At 38.7% G+C, this 17,938-nt stretch overlaps 1 protein-coding gene across 8 annotated transcripts in view; it reads right to left on the bottom strand.

The window, feature by feature from the left end:
- znf438 (zinc finger protein 438) overlaps positions 1-17,938 on the bottom strand; it is a 118,044-nt gene that overhangs the window by 28,921 nt on the left and 71,185 nt on the right. For 5 of the 8 annotated variants that reach the window (XR_012387704.1, XR_011017341.2, XR_012387705.1 and 2 more), the window contains 3 exons: positions 8,557-8,630; positions 4,961-6,578; positions 2,277-2,656 (listed from right to left, as the gene is read on the bottom strand). Coding sequence is in view for 3 of the 8 variants with exons in the window: in XM_009306670.5 (XP_009304945.2) it covers positions 2,083-2,656; positions 4,961-6,578; positions 8,557-8,605 (2,241 nt within the window). In the remaining 5 variants the exon portion in view is untranslated. 8 annotated transcript variants of the gene reach the window in all.

Below are 17,938 nucleotides of genomic sequence, written 5' to 3'. Positions count from 1 at the left end.
GTTGGATTAAAATAATTAAGACATTGTAACAGTTAAATATATATCTCATCATTAATTATTAAATATATATTCTCAATATACAGCTGCATATAGTATTTATCTATATATATTTGTACTTTATCTATACAAGTATACATATACAGTGCATCCGGAAAGTATTCAGAGCGCTACACTTTTTCTACATTTTTTATGTTACAGCTTTATTCCAACATGCATTAAATTGATTTATTTCCTCAAAATTCTACACATAATACCCCATAACGACAATGTGAATTTTTTTTTTGCTGCATTCATCTTTCCCTCTATCCTGACTAGTCTTCCAGTTCATGCTGCTAAAAAACATTCCCACAGCATGATGCTGCCACCACAATGTTTCACCGAGCGGTGCCTGGTTTTCTCCAAACTTAACGCCCGACATTCACTCCAAAGAGTTCAATTTTAGTCTTATCAGACCAGAGAATTTTGTTTCTTATGGTCAGAGAGTCCTTCAGATGCCTTTTGGCAAATTGAGGAGTGGCTTCCATCTGGCCACTCTACCATACAAGCCTGACTGGTGGATTGCTGCACAGATGGTTTCTGTAAGGTTCTCCTCTCTCCACAGAAAAACGCTGGAGCTCAGACAGAGTGACCATCGGGTTATTGATCACCTCCCTGACTAAGGCCCTTCTCCCCCGTTCACTCAGCTTAGATGGCTGGCCAGCTCTGAAAGAGTCCTGGTGGTTCCAAACAGTTTCCCACTGTGCTCATTGGAGCTTTCAGAGCAGCAGAAATTTCTCTGTAACCTTCCCCAGCCTTGTGCCTCGAGATAATCCTGCCTCGGAGGTCTACAGTCAATTCCTTTGTCTTCATGCTTGGTTTGTGCTTTGACATGCACCATCAACCCTGCGACAGGTTTATGCCTTTTCAAATCATGTCCAATCAACTGAATTTACCACAGGTGATCTCCAATTAAGCTGCTGAAACATCTCAACAATGATCAGTGGAAACAGAATGCACCTGAGCTCAATTAAGAGCTTCACGGCAAAGGCTGCAAATACTTCTGTACATGTGATTTTTCAGGTTTTTTATTTTTAATAAATTTGCAACAATTTCAAAAAAAAAAAAAATTCACATTGTCATTATGGGGTATTATGTGTGGATATTTGAGGAAATAATTAATTTAATCCATGTTGGAATAAGGCTGTAACATAAAAAATGTGGAAAAAGTGAAGCGCTATGAATACTTTCCGGATGCTCTGTATAACAATAGGTAGTTTTTTAAAAACATTACTTTACCCTTTTTAATGAACGGAAACACATGCTTGAACAGACTGATAATATAAATCACCACACATTTCACCATGGAAAAATAGTTTAAATATATAGCATTTCCATCCAAAAACACAACACACAATATTTATGACACAACCATACACACACGTTCATACTGAATCTAACAGATAAAGCTTGACCAAATGGAGTTCTTTTTTAAGGGATATTTTAAGTCCTTATTTTTGGACCTCCCCTGCTGAAAAGTGACTCTCAGCAGAGGAATTATTTATTTTTCAAACTATGTGTTTATCTATATGTATTCGTGGAACGTCATTGATTATTGGTGTTACTTAGAAAGTTCTCTGACATGTTATTTCAAGCATGCTAATCATGCCCCGTTTGTATTCAGTCAATTGCAAATTGTCAATTTGGCCGAGTGGCAATGTGTTTTTGATGAGCGTTTGTTAGTCTGTTTCACCTGATTCACTCATCTGAAGCAGTCACTAACACACTACATCTCCACAAAATAATATGATTATCATCCTTACGGGCAGTTATATTACATCTGCACCTGTGCTATGGACTGAATTTGAGGTTTAAGATGAATATTTTATGAATATATAAAGTTGTAATGCATATCACATCCAAATGTTAAAGAGAAAAAACAAAAGCACAAAACAAATAAACACCATGAAATCCAAGCATTACAAAAGATCAACAACTTAAAAATAAATCGAGTAGTGATTTTTTTTTTTTGCATTAATGTCACCGCATCCTGCACAAAACACAAAGTCGACAAGTGGAGCAAATAATAAATTACCCAAATTACAGTTAATTTGGCCCATCAGTAGGCAAGTTCTCCCCTTTAAAGTCCAGAACATCCCAAAGTAGGGTGGGATTTTCACAGTTGTGCTGTGCGCTCCAATGCTCAATAACCTCTTGTTTCTTATTAAACACCTTACTGCAAAGGATGCAGTTAAAGTGAGATCCCACCCTCAGGGATATATCTTTACTTAGACCCTTACCTATCACCATCTTTTCTTCTTTCTCCTCCTCCTCCTCCTCCTCTTCTGGACTCTCTTGATGGTTAGAATGGAGGTGGTGTTTAAACTTGGAAAAGGAAAAGAACTCCTCGTTGCAGGTGCCGCAGTGAACAAGATTGCGTTTCTCATTGAGCTGCCTCCAGTAATGCGCTGCATGCTTGACCAGTTCATCCTCAGCTTCCCGGCCCCCGTGCATGGCCCCGTCCCTTAGTCGCACCTGGACCTCCTCCCCGTGGACGTACAATAAATGCAGCTTCATGTCAGCAAAGGTAGGTGTGATGGCCTGGCAGCGCCCACACTTAATTTGTAGCTCCACTGGGTCAACGCGCTGTTCTGAGGCCTGTTCATCAACTTCCGAAGACCTGCAGGACGAGGAATATTTGCAGTCAAAATAAAACTTTCTAAGATAAGACTAGTGCTGCTTCCCAATTTGCATAATATACATCCTAAATAGTATTCAAAAACAGAATTAGCATGTCCCAAACCATAGTTTGTGGAATAGAGTTTTCCAAAGGTTCCTGGATGGTCTACTATTTCAATTAAAAATACCAAAAGTGTAGAAACATCAATACTCTAACCGCTAATATTGCCCACAATACGTTAAGCATTTGACATGAAATTAATTTAAACTACAAAGGTGGGGGAAAAGTGTAGATAAACTACAAACATGGTGGATACGCGAGACCAACCATTAAGTAGAGGCTTCGGTAAAGTAGTTTGAATGACTGTTAATCAAAATGTAGCCAACTAGAACTTATGTGTTTTCCGTGTTATACTTAATCTACAACAACAACGTGAACTTATATCAAGATATGTTTGGACATTAACATCTGAATGCATAATTACCCAAAGACCTGAGGAGATTTCTCTGTATGAAAGACTGATGAACAGCATTTTATCCTCCTGCTGCTTCTCCAATAAGGTAGGAAATTAAATATGAAAGAAATGTGGATGATGTGTTGAGAGATGATTGACAGAGGATGTAACTATAGCGATCTGTTAATGACTAAGTAGTATGTCCCAAAGCTTGCTTACTCTTTTGTTACACACTCAAAAGTATATACTTTTCCTTTACAAAAAAAGTGTATACTTTTAGGGCCTAGAATATGTGAATTGGGACACAACATAGGTGTAGTTGAATAGTTTTAGGCTCTGTCCACACAAATAGGGGTATTTTCAAAACTGCACATTTTTCTACGTGGTTTGGCTGTTTGTCAACATGTAAACGCAGTGTCAGGTGATTGAAACCAATACTTTCTGAAAACTCTGACCAGGGTGAAGATTTTCCAAAACTCTGGAAAATTTACTCATGCAAATTCTTGTGTTTGGTGTGAACCCAGCATAAGTGTCATTATCACCACCTGTTGGTTCGGCATGTCTTTAAAATGCATTAATTAAAAAAAAAAAAAAAAAAAAACGAAAGCAGAGGAAGCCTGTTTATAAAAACATCCACGTACATGTTTACATGTCTTTAGGACAACTTAAGGCTAAAAGATTGTGATCCACTTGTTGAATAGTGGATGCAGGGTTTTAAATAGTGGATACAGGCTGTTTAAAAACATTTTAAACTTGTAAAACTCATTCTTGATAACATTTGATGATGATTGATGATTACAGAGAGCTGAACAGATCTTTTAATCCTGGTTGCTTTGTGCACATCCTGTCTTGTTGATATGATTATACGCATTAATACGGAGACATGTTAATATGCGGCTGACAATCAATTCGGTTCGTGGGGAAATCGCACTCCTACGTCACGTTGCGGTGGGCCTCAAAATGGGAGGGATTTGGGTCCTATTTTAAAGTCAGGAAATTTGAAAAAAAAAGAGACATATTGTCTTTATATCACTCCAATATGACAGTGGACACACTATAACTACACACAGTTATGTCCAACAGCTTCCAAAAGATAATTTTCATCATAAGTGCCCTTTAAAGCTGCATTTTAGAATGAAAATGCTCCTCATACAGAGTAGAGTTTTTAAAAATGATTGATACATGACTGTTTTTGCTAAATGGGCAGGTCCATATTTTACATCTGTTCTTGCAGTCTACAGGTTGTGTAATGGTCATATGAGAGTGGTTTGATGAATCAGGGAAAGATACGCAATATTTCAGAATACTAGACAGAGAGTGATTATGGCGAGCCTTATTTCCTTTTTCAAAAGTTTGCATTTCAGTCACTTAATACAGAAATGTAACACTAAAACAGGGTCTTCAATGATTTCAAAATGCTCTGTTTTCATGGGTCGAAGCTACAGGAATAGGGTGGACACTGGAGTAACCATAACAAAACATGTCTGTTTAAAAAAACACACTAGTGTAAACAGCACCTAAAAATTCTATAGGAACTACATCATAGGAACTGAACCTGGTTGAGAGCAGAGACTATCATCAAGGCTAAAAGTAGTCCAACAAAACAATGAAAGGTGTGTAGATATTGGCAAACTGACAGTCTGAATCATACTATACATTTCTATCAAAGTTATTTGCCATTGTTAAGATGAATCTCTTCTAACAGTTACTCAGTTTTTCTGAGTCACATTTGTGAGTCATATTTCCGTACCATTTTAAAAACTATAGGAAATAAACTGTGATCAACTGAGAAACGGTTGAATAAAGCTTTAGAACGAATCAAAGTTTAAATGTAAATATTTAATTCTTACTCTTCAACTGAAATGCTTTCTTCATGTTGACTGATGGACGGCTCAACGGTAAGTATTACCCGGTGCACCTCTCTCAAATGGCTGAAGTAGACACCAACATAGCCAAAAGATTTCTCACAGAATTCACAGCAAAGGCTCTTCCGGGGTTTGCTTTCCGCATGGTGGAGTTTCATATGAGTGCTAAGACTGCCTGAGTGAGCGTAGGCCTTCCTGCACACTGGGCAGACATAGGGCCGGAGGTTACTGTGGCTGTTCATGTGGCTCTGCAAGTGATGTTTGAACTGGAAACACCTGTTGCAGGTAGGACATCGGTGCAGCAGACGACTTGATGTGTAAATGACTCCACTGTTAACTTTACAATTAAGCACAGGCTGCCGATCAGTAGCTTGTGAAGACTGTGGTGCGCTCAATGTTTTCCCTGATATCTGCTGTCCTGCTAAGAGATCCTGATCAGGGTTATCTGATGCGGACATTGATGGAAGGGGTACAAGTTGTGGAATAGTTGCTTCCATTACTAGAACCGGCTTGGGACGAATACTTCGATACTTTTTAGATATGTCCAGGAACTTCTGCTGAGAGGCAGAATTCTGCACACCAGGTGGAGGTTTCTCAGGTACCCTCCTCCTGAAAAACGACAAGGATCTTTTCTTTCTGGCCTCGAAGGCTAAAATGTCCTCCATGGTCTTTCTCTTCCTCCCTGGTTTTTTGCCTGAAGGTTTCTTAAACTGGGTGTTATTGAGATCTTGGCTAAGGCTTTCGGTTTTAACTTTGTTATTTATGAACTTGACTTTGTTTTCAGTAGGGTTTTTCGGGCTGCTTTTGGCCCAACTTACAGTCTGCTTGTCTGAAAATGGGGTGCTGGCAAGGCTGGTTGGTGCCAGAAGGGAGTTCTTCACCTTGGCATAGGGTAGGATGGGCAGCTTGCCCTTGGGTGGAGATGGAATGATCTGAACAGCTTTGCTAAAGATAGTGGGAGAGAGGACTGTGATGGCACTGCCAGCAGAGGCTGGACACTCTATTTGTGTTTTAACTGGTGAGATTTTCTTGATGGAAGCAACAAGGGAGGTTCCTGAAGGGTAAGGCTGGTTTCTGAGTGGGCCGACATCGCTCTTTTGTTCCACTTTTTGATCCACATGTGAAGCTGGCAGCAGGGGTGCAATGCTAATATCAGATGAAGCAGGAGTGTCAGGCAAAACTAGCTGCTCAGACAGTGGCTCTGAACTCTGTTCTGTTTTTAAAATAGATGATTGAGCGTGTGTGGTTGCAGAAACCTTTGTTGGACTCTGAATCTTGTTACCGCCTTTTTCTGGAGCGCTTTTGCTTCTCACTGGTTGGTACCTAGGAATAGGCAGCTTAAGGTTCTTCTGGATTGGCTGTTGCTGTTGTGTCTGAGGTAAGGCCACCAATGAGAAGGTCCCCTCTTGTCCAGCCACCTGCATGAGTGCATAGTTCTGGGCAGGGACCAAGATGGATTTGGGGCTGACAGCCGTGGATGCTTCTGGAAGGGCTGAGGGTGGTTGGCAGGACAAAACAGCAGATGATGGAACCACTGCTGGGGCTTTGGGGGCAATGCTGCGAAACTGGAGACCCTTCATTTGGGAGTGGGTTCGTGCATCACCTGTCAAAACAAGATAAGATAATGCCTTTGAATTTGTAATTGAAGAAAATAAGTATATGTAACAAAGCAAATAAAAAAAGGTTTGAACCTGTTCTCTTTTCATTCTATCTCACAAGCCCAGGTACCAATTCACCCTGAGGCAAAGGTTTGATCCTCTTTTGATTCAAGCTCAGCGTACTGCTTTTGTTCATGCTGCAGCTTACTTATACATCTTTATGCTTCTGATACACACTTATACCCACACAACTGACATAGTAGTAACTGTCCTTTACAATATAAAAGAAGAATGCTTTATAGAAACGTATAGTACAAACTCTATTACTTGAAGTGAAATAACCATTAAACAACCAAAATAACCATTAAACAACAACTCAAAACATGTCACGACTGTCTAACATAACAGATGACTTGACAAATAACAAATTGAACAAATATGGAAAAATGGTATGTTTACAATTACTAATTTGCCAGACTCAATCATTCCTACAGCTTTCCAGTGTGGGGTTGGGCGATGTCGACCAAATTGGACTAATATAAAATGTAAAAAATGATAAAAATTAAAATATGATAAAAATTATCACCTGTCAATCACTTTTTCCCTGGGACTCTGGCATGAATAGGCAGAGTGATCTGTGTCGTTATAATGGCGCCAACAAACTTGGTTGGTAAAAAAGGTGCACAAAATACTAAAGCTAAAATTACTAAAGCGAAAGATTGAAGCAGTGTACTGATGCTGTGACAAGTTATCTGATAGATTAAAAAGACAGAAGAGTCGTTAGATGAGACAAAATTAATTAAATATCATGTTTAATAACTATAGTGAGACGCGATCCAGCGGTACATCCTTAATAAACTGTATATAGTGGTATAGTGTGAATGGAGAGATTTTTTCAGAAATGCTAGATAAAACGCCAGTGTGGACGTGGATTTTTATTATTCTAAAATACCATTTTAAAACCAAGACGTATTAGTGTAATCGGGGCCGTGTGTATTTTTCACAAGCGAATTGCTGCTGCCACAGGGGCGGGGCAGAGGATCGCGATGAAGGCTCAGCATTGTGATGTCTATTGGACGATGGCATCGTCTATCGACCCAACCCTACTCCAGTGCATCCAAAATTAATCAGGTTTCTTTGGACATAAAACCAGTGATCTCGTCAACACTTAGCTCTACCAGTCACACAATGGAAATAAAAGAAGATGGCACACATATATTAATTACTATTTGACAAATAAGAAAAGCTTTGGTACAGTTTACCGTTTTCTATTAAATAGAATGTAAAGGTGACTAAACTAAACATTACACAAGAAGATAGTGTCAAAAAGAGCGGTCATAAAGAGCGCAGATTAAAGTGAGAAATAAAAAAGGTGAAAATTAACAGATGAAAGGGAAATTGTTTTGCAGAAGTCTGTCTTTACAAAAAAGTTTGATTAATAAACCTGTGTAGGCCAAAATAGAAATAAATAGGTTAAAATAGGTTATAAATAGAAATAACACAGAGCCTAAAAGTGGAAGATGAGAAATTTTGAAGCGCTCTATTTTAGGTGCAAGAAATGGGGACTTATTTTTAGCCGCAGAAATGTTCATGAAGGAAAGAAGAGCATCACGGACCAATTAGCAGGATGAAAGGTGAGGAGTTCAAAGGTGAGGTCTGCTGTTTATGTTAGAAGAAGGGTTACGCTCCGGCCACCACGTATATCTGTGTGCAGGTCTGTTTTTTGTTGTAAGTACCAGAATGTGTTTGTGCAAATGAATTTAGAGTGCATATGTGTGTGTTTACACCCTAGCCATCCGTAAAGGAATGCAGGCCAGATGTTGGTCAGTAGGTCATGGGACTCACCTGATAAGCTAATGTTACAAAACGGTCATCTACTTTTGCAGTTTAGATATTAGTGACTATAAATAGTGTGAGTTGAATGGAACAAAACTTTCAAATGTCCATATTATTACTATTTGACCCAAGCTTATCTATACTCACTCTGTATGTGTGATTTCAGAGGGCTGGAACGGTGCTCTTGGGTTTTCATGTCTGCCACAGTGTCACTGAAGATCCTGAAAAAAAAAAACAAATAGAGAGAACAGAACTGAACCTCTGCTGTGTAATTAACACAATAGATGCTTCAAATTACAGTGTTTAGAGGTGTCTGCCTGCGTTCAAACGATCACTTCCCCCCCAACTCTCTCTCACTATCTCGATCAAAACCAGAGGACATTCCAGATGTCACACAGGCTCAGATTAGAGTCAAGGCAAAGGCAGAAAAACAACAGGAGGGGAAGGATAGAAAGGGAGGGAGAGATGTTCAACTGAGAAGGAGGGGACAGTGAGCCAGGTGAGATGGAAACCAACTTGAATGTGTGTGTGTGTGTGTGGTGGAGGATGGTGGGGGTCTGTCATTTGGCCTGTACATGAAGGTCCTCATCTGTGGCAGTGAGATAGCAGCCTTGGAGTGTGTGTATGTGTGTTGCGGGGGACTATATTTTAGGGAGGGGTTTGCCTAGTACCCTGTAGGTCTGAAAGGAGATGAAAGGAAAGGATCTGCAGGAGATAAGAGAGGTGAGCACACACACACACACACATGGCCATTCTGGCTGGAACATACATATCCAGCGGCCATGAGCTCCAACCGCTACAGATACACACACACCTACGTACACAGCACATCTGTCATATCTCTATGCCTCTACAAACTTTCCGATCTCTAAACAGCACCACACAGGTCTGTCGTACAATATTTTTGCTTGCTTAATCAAGCCTGTGTTGGCTAATTCCCCTGTTGTTCTGGGCAAGCTGTGAAGTCGTTAACACGTGTGAAAATAAACAAAATAGTTGAACAGATGAAAAAAAAAAACTGCACATGCTAAACATTCTTTGCCAAGTTACAAGAGAAAGTTCAATGGGAATTTTCCTTCTCAGAGAGAAAGTCCACTGATCTTTTTGAAATCACAACACAAAGAGTGTTATTTCACAGATTTACCCAAAGGAAGCATTATTTGATGTTATGTCCTGTTTTCACTAAGTGGTATGGTTCGGTATGCTTTTATCCTCGTTTCCACTGTCACTGTCAGGTACCAAAAATCGAACCGTACCGTACCAAAGGGTACCTAGCACAACAAAAAAGTTAATGGTTTACATTTTGTTAAAACAAATGCTAATGGTTTACAGAGAAATGTCACTAGCTTGTAGAGCATGAAAGCCAGGAGAATGAAAACAAAGGAAGTACCATTTTTAAATACACAGCCAAGACATTACACCGTAATAATATATACATATAATAACAAGCCATGGTCGACCCAAGCTTAAACAAACCTTGTTGTCATCCTGATGAACAGCCACAAAGCCAAGAACAAGAGCAGAATCTACCTAGTGCCTCGTAGTTGTTTACAAGGTCGTCTAAAGCGATAACAAACTTCTTGAGCTGATAATAATAACGAGCGCGTGATTATTGAAGTGCTTCTGACATCTGATCCTTTCAGAAACGGACAAACTAAAAAACAAAGACGAATCCGGAATAAACAAAGCAGCAAATGATTTTTTCAGCCAACTAAAAGATGAAGAAACTGCCATGTCATTTGGTGGCTATGTTCTGGAAAAGAGTTATTCAAACCCTTGAGAAATGGCTGCGATAACCTTTACTTTATTCACCAAGAGTTTGTGTTATTGGTGATACATCCACTCTACGGAAGGGAATATCTAAAGCACAGACTGGGCTAGTCATTGCAGGATGTATTATGGCTGTAAGACTGGTGCTGCGAAATTGGAAGAACTTAGATACTACCTCTTTTAAGGATTAGATTGAGCTGATGACATCTACTGCATCATATGAACATATGTTGGCAAGCCTTTGGTATGGTAAAAATATGGTAGCTTTTTACAGAATTTGGAGAGCATGTAAAGACAAAAATTAAAGGTTGTCATTTTGGCTGTTTGTTGTACTGTATTATTTTATATTTAATAGTTGTTATAATTTTTGTTTTTTTATTATTTTTATTATAATTTGTTTACATTATTTTCCACAATGTTGATATTGTATTGTAAATTTTATGTTGTGTGGGGTATATCTTCCAATGCCAAAAAAAACAAACAAACAAAAAAAAAAAACAAATAGGGACTAAATGTATGTTGTGGGTAGTTTTTTTAATTGGTAACCTATCGAAGACCGTAAGGGTCTGTATGTGTTCATATACGTTGCATTTATTTATCTATATTATATAACTGCAAACGTTACAGTAGGCTATTTCACACTGATCATTGATCAGCAGCAGTTATAATCAAATCCTGTTCAAAGAAAGGTTAGTAATGAACATTTATACTCAAGTATTTATGCGTAAAAAGCCTCTGTTTTGTTAGACGTGCTTCTCATATGATATGTGAATGAACCATACAGCTTTACTTTGACATTTCCTCAAGCAAGAATGACATAGACTGACCATTGGTACTCTTTTGGCAGTGGAAAAGCAAACCTGATAAAGGTGACCCTTACCGTACCGTACCACTAGTGGTCATTAGTGGTCAAAAAATTCATTTTAAAGCACATGTCAAACAATGAAAAAGTATCTTGACAGCAGTTGATAAAAAATGAAATTGCAAAGGACACCAGATTTAGTATTTGCATATGCTTTTAAATGCAGAAGTAGTGCCTTTTGTCTTGTAAAGTGCATCAGAAGGGAAAGGACTATTGAAAATATTTGAAGGCAGTGACTTGGTTCTATCATTTAGTTGTAAACTAGACAGAGGCAGATATGGATGTGAAAAAGGGGTGGAGTTTAAGACAACACAATGATTAAAGATATCTAGCAGAAAGAAGTCAGCACAATTGATTATTACAATTGAATTAAAAATGAGAAAAATAATGTGCATGGATAAATTATTCTCAATTTCTGTCACACCAACTCTGTCCAAACTATTTTTTAAAATGTATTTTTAGCTGTTTTCATTGATATTGTCCTTTACTTCTTATGAAGAGGTTAGATCTTATCATTGTTGTTTGGATGTATACGAGTGTGTGTGTTTAAACGAAAGGTCAGTTCTTTCTCTCAGTAGAGAAGATATTTTCAGAGATACATATCTTTATAACAACATATATTTTTTTAATTCCTCGTTCAAAAGAGACTGGGCTTTACACTAGACTAGCAGATGCACAGTTTTTGAACACACACACTTACACCTGCAGTATCTTATCGTGTGATGACCACAGCAACAAAATATTAACCAGAGGAAATGAAAACACAAACATGCCAATACATAGTAACACCCCATGCACATGTGCCTGTAAAAAGACTGCTCTGGAACAATACAACAGATGTTAAAACATGTCAGTCAACTAGAGGAACGTAACAATAGAACCACGTGAAATAATATCAACTCTGCATAACACACGCACAAACACACTCTTGAGTAATTAGCTGTCACCTGAGCCAATCAATGGGGAAGGGGAAAAATCTATTCCAATTTCAAAACTACAGGCTTGCCCGTACACGCAGATGTGGACTGATCAATAAGAAAAGCATCCCACATCAGAAAGACGAGAGAATACAGAACCAAAATCTACTCTCTGACTCAACCATTTCAATGTAAATCACTGCGTGAATAAAGCAGTAGCTCTCATAAATGCTGCGGAACAGGAATACATTTTACAGCATAACCCAGCAGCTTTTTCTAAACGATGAAAGTGAATGGAAATGAGGACTGTCAAGCTCCAAAAAGAACAAAAACAAAAATATCAGTCAGTATGATTATGAATAAGTATAGTTCAAGCTTTCTGAGGCAAAAAAAATAATCATGATTTTTGTGTGTGTGTGCGTGTGTGTGTGTGCGCGCGCCCGCAAACAAGCAGAATTAAGTTATTCAGTAGCTGTCAAATCTGAATCACTTTTGCTTGCATACAAATACAATATCGTACATACCCAGGTCTACATTTCTGGGGAGAGCGAAAGACGAAACTGGAGGTATGTTTGTTTGCAGTTTTTGTTTTTAAAAATCCACCAGAGGCCACTGTGTACTCTTTTTTGATGATCTTAAATTTCTCTTGCACGTTCATTTTTCTCGCACAAATTCACCAGAGGGTGCAATATAAACTTTAGCCAGCCAGGGGTGCATTTCTGAAAACCATCGTCAGCCAACTAAGGTCGCATGTTGCGTTGTTACAAACATAGGTCGTTGATTTGCCGTTTCCCAAGTCCATCGTTCCAACGAACATTCACAAACTGCGTCGCAAATGTGTACGTACTACACAACTACACCTCTAGAGCTATAGTTAGATTCATAGTTCTGGTTGTGTTCTATTCCCAGTTATCCCCCCATATGCCCTATTCCTTTCAAACTTACTAACAATTAAACTTGGAATGTTTAAAAAATATTAAAATCATCTCTTAATTTGCTTCAGAGTATTTTTACAGTTTAGTTTTAGCGATCTTTAAATTGACAACTGTGCTCCCTTCACAATGCATTTTGAAAACATTTATGTCATTCTGAACACAGCCATGCTTCAAGATGGACGCTATAGATAACCTAATATTTAAAAAAGAATTTATGTTACATCTCCAAAGCTTGTGAAACCAAAATATATAGCGTACGTAAATGCTTTTAATTTATAGGTTATTTATTAAGAAACGTATCTGTACTGTATATGACATGGGCCTGTTGGTTAGAACATTTCTGCAGTGGTTTGAATGTGTCAAATTGTAAAAGTAGACTTTTAAAAAAATAAATAAAAAATAAATAATTAAAATTCCTACTTAATAATAATACATTTGTAATAATAATAATAATAATAATAATAAGTTATTATTATTATTCTTATTATGATTATTAAGAATGTTAAAAAAATTTGTGTAGAAGCGGTGGCACAGTAGGTAGTGCTCTTGCCTCACAGCACGAAGGTTGCTGGTTCGAGCCTCGGCTGTGTTAGTTGGCGTTTCTGTGAGGAGTTTGCATCTTCTCCCCATGCTTGCGTGGGTTTCCTCCGGGTGCCCCCGTTTCCCCCACAAGTCCAAAGACATGCGGTACAGGTGAATTGGGTAGGCTAAATTGTCCGTAGTGTATGTGAGTGAATGAGTGTGTATGGATGTTTCCCAGAGATGGGTTGCAGCTGGAAGGGCATTAGCTGCGTAAAACATATGCTGGATAAGTTGGCGGTTGTTACTCCACCGTGTTTAGGGCCTACTCACACTATGCTTTCCGAACCATGCCCGTTTCCCAGATCGTTTAAGAAGTGTAAGTGCACTGAATCAGGCTCAGGCACGGTTCACTTGGCCAGTCCTGGCCCGGTTGGAAGAGCCAAACATGACGCAAACATGCCTAGGCTCAAATGTAATGCGAGTTCGGGCCGTCGGGGGTGAGGGGAGGGGGGGACAAGCGTGCTTTGGGCCGGTTCAAGGCAACTGTTATGGCTATTTTACATGATAACTAACATTCTTCAAACAATGGATCTGCAAAAAAAGCAACTACGGTTTTGGGAAAGACTCGTCAGTACATCATCTTTTTCCCAAACGATGCATCATACTATGATAGTTCAGCTGTGAGTCATGACGTTATCTGAGAAACGCACCCCAGGCCAGCTTGCAGTCCTGACTGACCCATCTGCCCCCTTCCCCAACCAAAAATGTTTTCAAAAGCAATCTAGAAAAAGAAATGCAGCTGCAGAAGTGTGATTTCAACACGTTTTCACCCTGTTGTTTATTTTTTATGCTTTTGTTTTAATTGATTTCTGGAACCGTTCTTCGCCAGACTAAAACCCCATTGTCGCGGTCAGCTATGTCTCAGGTCCATCAGTGTATGCGATGAGCTGCTAGAAGACAAACAAGTAGCATCGGAAATTTCACCCACATGGAGGTAAGCAGTTGGCGGGAGCGCTAAATGAAACAGAAGCCGTTGACGGCATCATACCACCCCATAGCATTCATTTTAAAGATGAAATGCAGCCATACGTGCCTCTGGCTACATAATTTGTGCTCTGCAGAAATGTAGACAGAAGTACGCATCCACAATGAGCCTGTGTTGGCTAAAAGACTTGGAACCTGAGACTTCTCAATAATGACTGCACACAATAATACCAGATGAAATCACTTTGCAGCACTTGCACTGTGTCTTTCCTTTTTTTAAGCTCAAAAACACTTGATAAGGAAAAAATAAATAATACAAAATAAAAATCATTTGATAAAACTTTTTTTTTTTCCAATTACATCTTCAAAGCCATATCTTACTGCTAAATAATATGTGCAATAAAAATTTCTGGATGCTCCAGGAAAAGAAGGTTGAAAATTTCATGGAAATGTTGCAGGACTCAAAAGATAACGATGCGTCATAATTTCTCGTGGCAGTGATTTTTTTTTTCTTGAAGACACTGCGGTGAGGAGCCTCATTTCCGCAGAGCCGACCAGACAGGATGCTGTAAATCAAGGTATTGAACTCTGACCCACGGAATGCAGTCGCCAAGGGCAACTCAGTGTGTGTCACCTCTACGGTGAAGTGTTGGAAAGGAAGTGACTGCGACAGTCAAAAAGACTCTCAGCACTTGGGTTGATGTTGCATGAACCTCCACAGTAGGAGGGGGCCAAATGCAACAATTATGAATTTAGATGGGTCATTTCAGCTTATTAGCTTCTTAAATAAAGGAGTGAAAATGCATAGGCAGCGTAGAAGATTGGTCTTCGAATAATGGCAGTCACCCAGATGATGCGATCAGCGGGTTTATGAACATGGCCAAGAAACCGTAATGAAAGTGTGAGACACTGTGACCAGAGGCTAAGTCTACGTGAGTCACCTTATAGAACCTTTAAATGACCTTTTGCTGTTTGGTGTGACATTTGTATTCATTAAGTAGGTCACAGGAGTAGAGAAGACTGTAATGCTCTACCTTCAGCCAACTCCCATAACAGCATCCCTCCCTCATTTCATCACTATGCCCTCCTTTCCAAATTTCTCTGCACTTTTTCCCTCTCTGCTTCTCTGTATCAGCACAGAAGTATCATCAATGCTTCATTCATTAATTAGCATTATTTTTTAAATGCTTTCACCACCATGATGGGATATCTTGTCAATTAGGAGACAAAGCTTCCCAGCCATTGACAAATTATTATGGTAATCCATGTTTTAGGTAATATTACAGTAGGGGAAGCCCTAGCACATATCCTGAATCAGTTATGGGACTTCTGGGAGTGAAAAATAAGCCACTCAGAAAAGTGTAGATGGAAAAATAAGGAGTTATACAGCTTTCCTTTGGCTTGTTCGCTTCTTTATTATGGCTCACCACAGTAAAATGATCTACCCATGTTAATCTGGATGAAGTTTTGTGTGTACATGTTTTTGTGACATTTCAGGACACAAATCTGTATAATGACACAGGAATTAAAAGAAGGTGATGATATACGAAGACGTTGCTGATGTCCTCATTTATCAAAAAGCTTTTAAATCACACAGAGTTTTTTTTTCAGAAAGTAAAACTGTACACAGTTTTGTATGTTTGTATACATACAGTATAACCACATTTATTCATTAATTTTCTTTTCAGCTTAGTCCCTTTATTAATCTGGGGTTGTGACATGAACCGCCAACTTATCCAGCATATGTTTTATGGATGTCCTTACAGCTGCAACCCATCACTGGGAAACATCCATACACAATCACACACATAAACTACGGCTAATTTAGCTCACCCAATTCACCTATACCACATGTCTTTGGACTTCAGGGGGAAACTGGAGAACCCGGGGGAAACCCACGCCAACACATGAACATGCAAACTCCACACAGAAACGCAAACTGACCCAGTAAAACTTAACAGTGGACAAAACATGGATTACCATTAGTTACAGTTACTATTATTGGTGTGCAGATAACAAAAACCCTAAAAATATAACTGGAACAAGTAAGGAAAACTAAGCAAGGAAGGCCAACTTTATAGGAAAATAAAGAAGAAGAAGATCTGATTTTGCATCAAGTTTTTTAGATCATGATGGAAGGTGTGCTTAAAGATCTCCATCTTCAGTTTGGTGTATAATATCAGAACAGAGAGGCCAGGGAAAAGGAGCCTGTTATAATATGCACATTTTTAATGCTAGAGAATATGAAACTGAGCATCAAAGCTTATGCAGATACTCCTGCCTCAGTACTTGTTCAGGTCTAGAGACCCTAGGGAGTGAACTCAGGTAGCTTTAAAGAAGTAAAAAGAGGAGCAGCGATTATCCAGATAGGGGTAGAACCAAGAAGAAAGTATGTCTGCGCATAAACACAGTGTTGGAGTGTTTGGTGATCAACATAGCTTCTAAATCCACAGATGTGTGTTCTCAATCTCTGCTCTTGAGGATTAAGAAATAGATCACCTGAAAACATTAAACTTGCCACCATTCACTTGTTTCATTTTAAACCTGTATACTGTAAAAAAAAAAAAAAAAAAAAGCTGTTCTCAATAATAAGATAAAGTGCAGTTAACTTACTAGTAATAAGCTTGTTCACCTTACAATATTTTAACAAGTAATCCTTTTTAGCACATTAAGTAGTTAAACTAAAGAGATTCAAGTAATATTGACTAACAATAATATGTACTTACAACTTTTGAGTGTCATGTGTCAGAAACATGTTAATGATAGAGAATGGTGAAGAGGAAACAGGTGGCGCAGTGGTAAGAGCTGTCGCCTCACAGCAAGACAGTCACTGGTTCAAACCTCCGCTGGGTCAATTGGCGTTTCTGTGTGGGGTTTGAATTTGTCCTGGTCATTAATGCTGATGATAATTCTGAATTGTTGAATTATGGTGTTTGAGACATATGCGTACAATCCTTAATTTTCTGCTTAAAATCTGTCACTGACGTGATTTTTGTGAATACAGAAGACTGGGCGGATATTTTTGCATTTCGCGCGCCCGCCCTCCCTGTGGTAACAGCTGATGCTCAGCTCACGTCACGTGGGATTTTGTGGTTGCAAATACATTACATGAAGACAGAAATTACATTTTTAAGGTGAATTATATCTTATAAATACAGCATGTGACTCTTTCAACACCATTTGGAGGTGTCCACGTTGCTGAACATCGTATGTAAAACAATGTGAAGACTTGTGCGGCCACCATTGCATCTCTACTGAACTTAAAAATATGATTGACAGAATCGTAGAAATGCTGGATTAAGAACGTGTAGGGGATCGAATGGAAATTGCAAACTTTGTACGATTAATTGTGCAGCTCTTATTTGAGAATTGCTCATAGATTTCATTTTTGAGCAGTTGTTATGTTTCTTTTGTGTTTAGAATGCATAAAATGCATGGTTGTCTATAATAGCAGTTTTTTTGGTGCTATTGGTCTAATTTGGTCACCACATTGATTTTGAATGATAATTCAGATTACTTTCATAAAATTATTTCAAAGG

Source organism: Danio rerio, chromosome 12, assembly GCF_049306965.1.
Source record: "Danio rerio strain Tuebingen ecotype United States chromosome 12, GRCz12tu, whole genome shotgun sequence".
In the NCBI taxonomy this organism is placed as follows: domain Eukaryota; kingdom Metazoa; phylum Chordata; class Actinopteri; order Cypriniformes; family Danionidae; genus Danio; species Danio rerio.
This window is presented reverse-complemented; position numbering and strand designations above follow the sequence as displayed.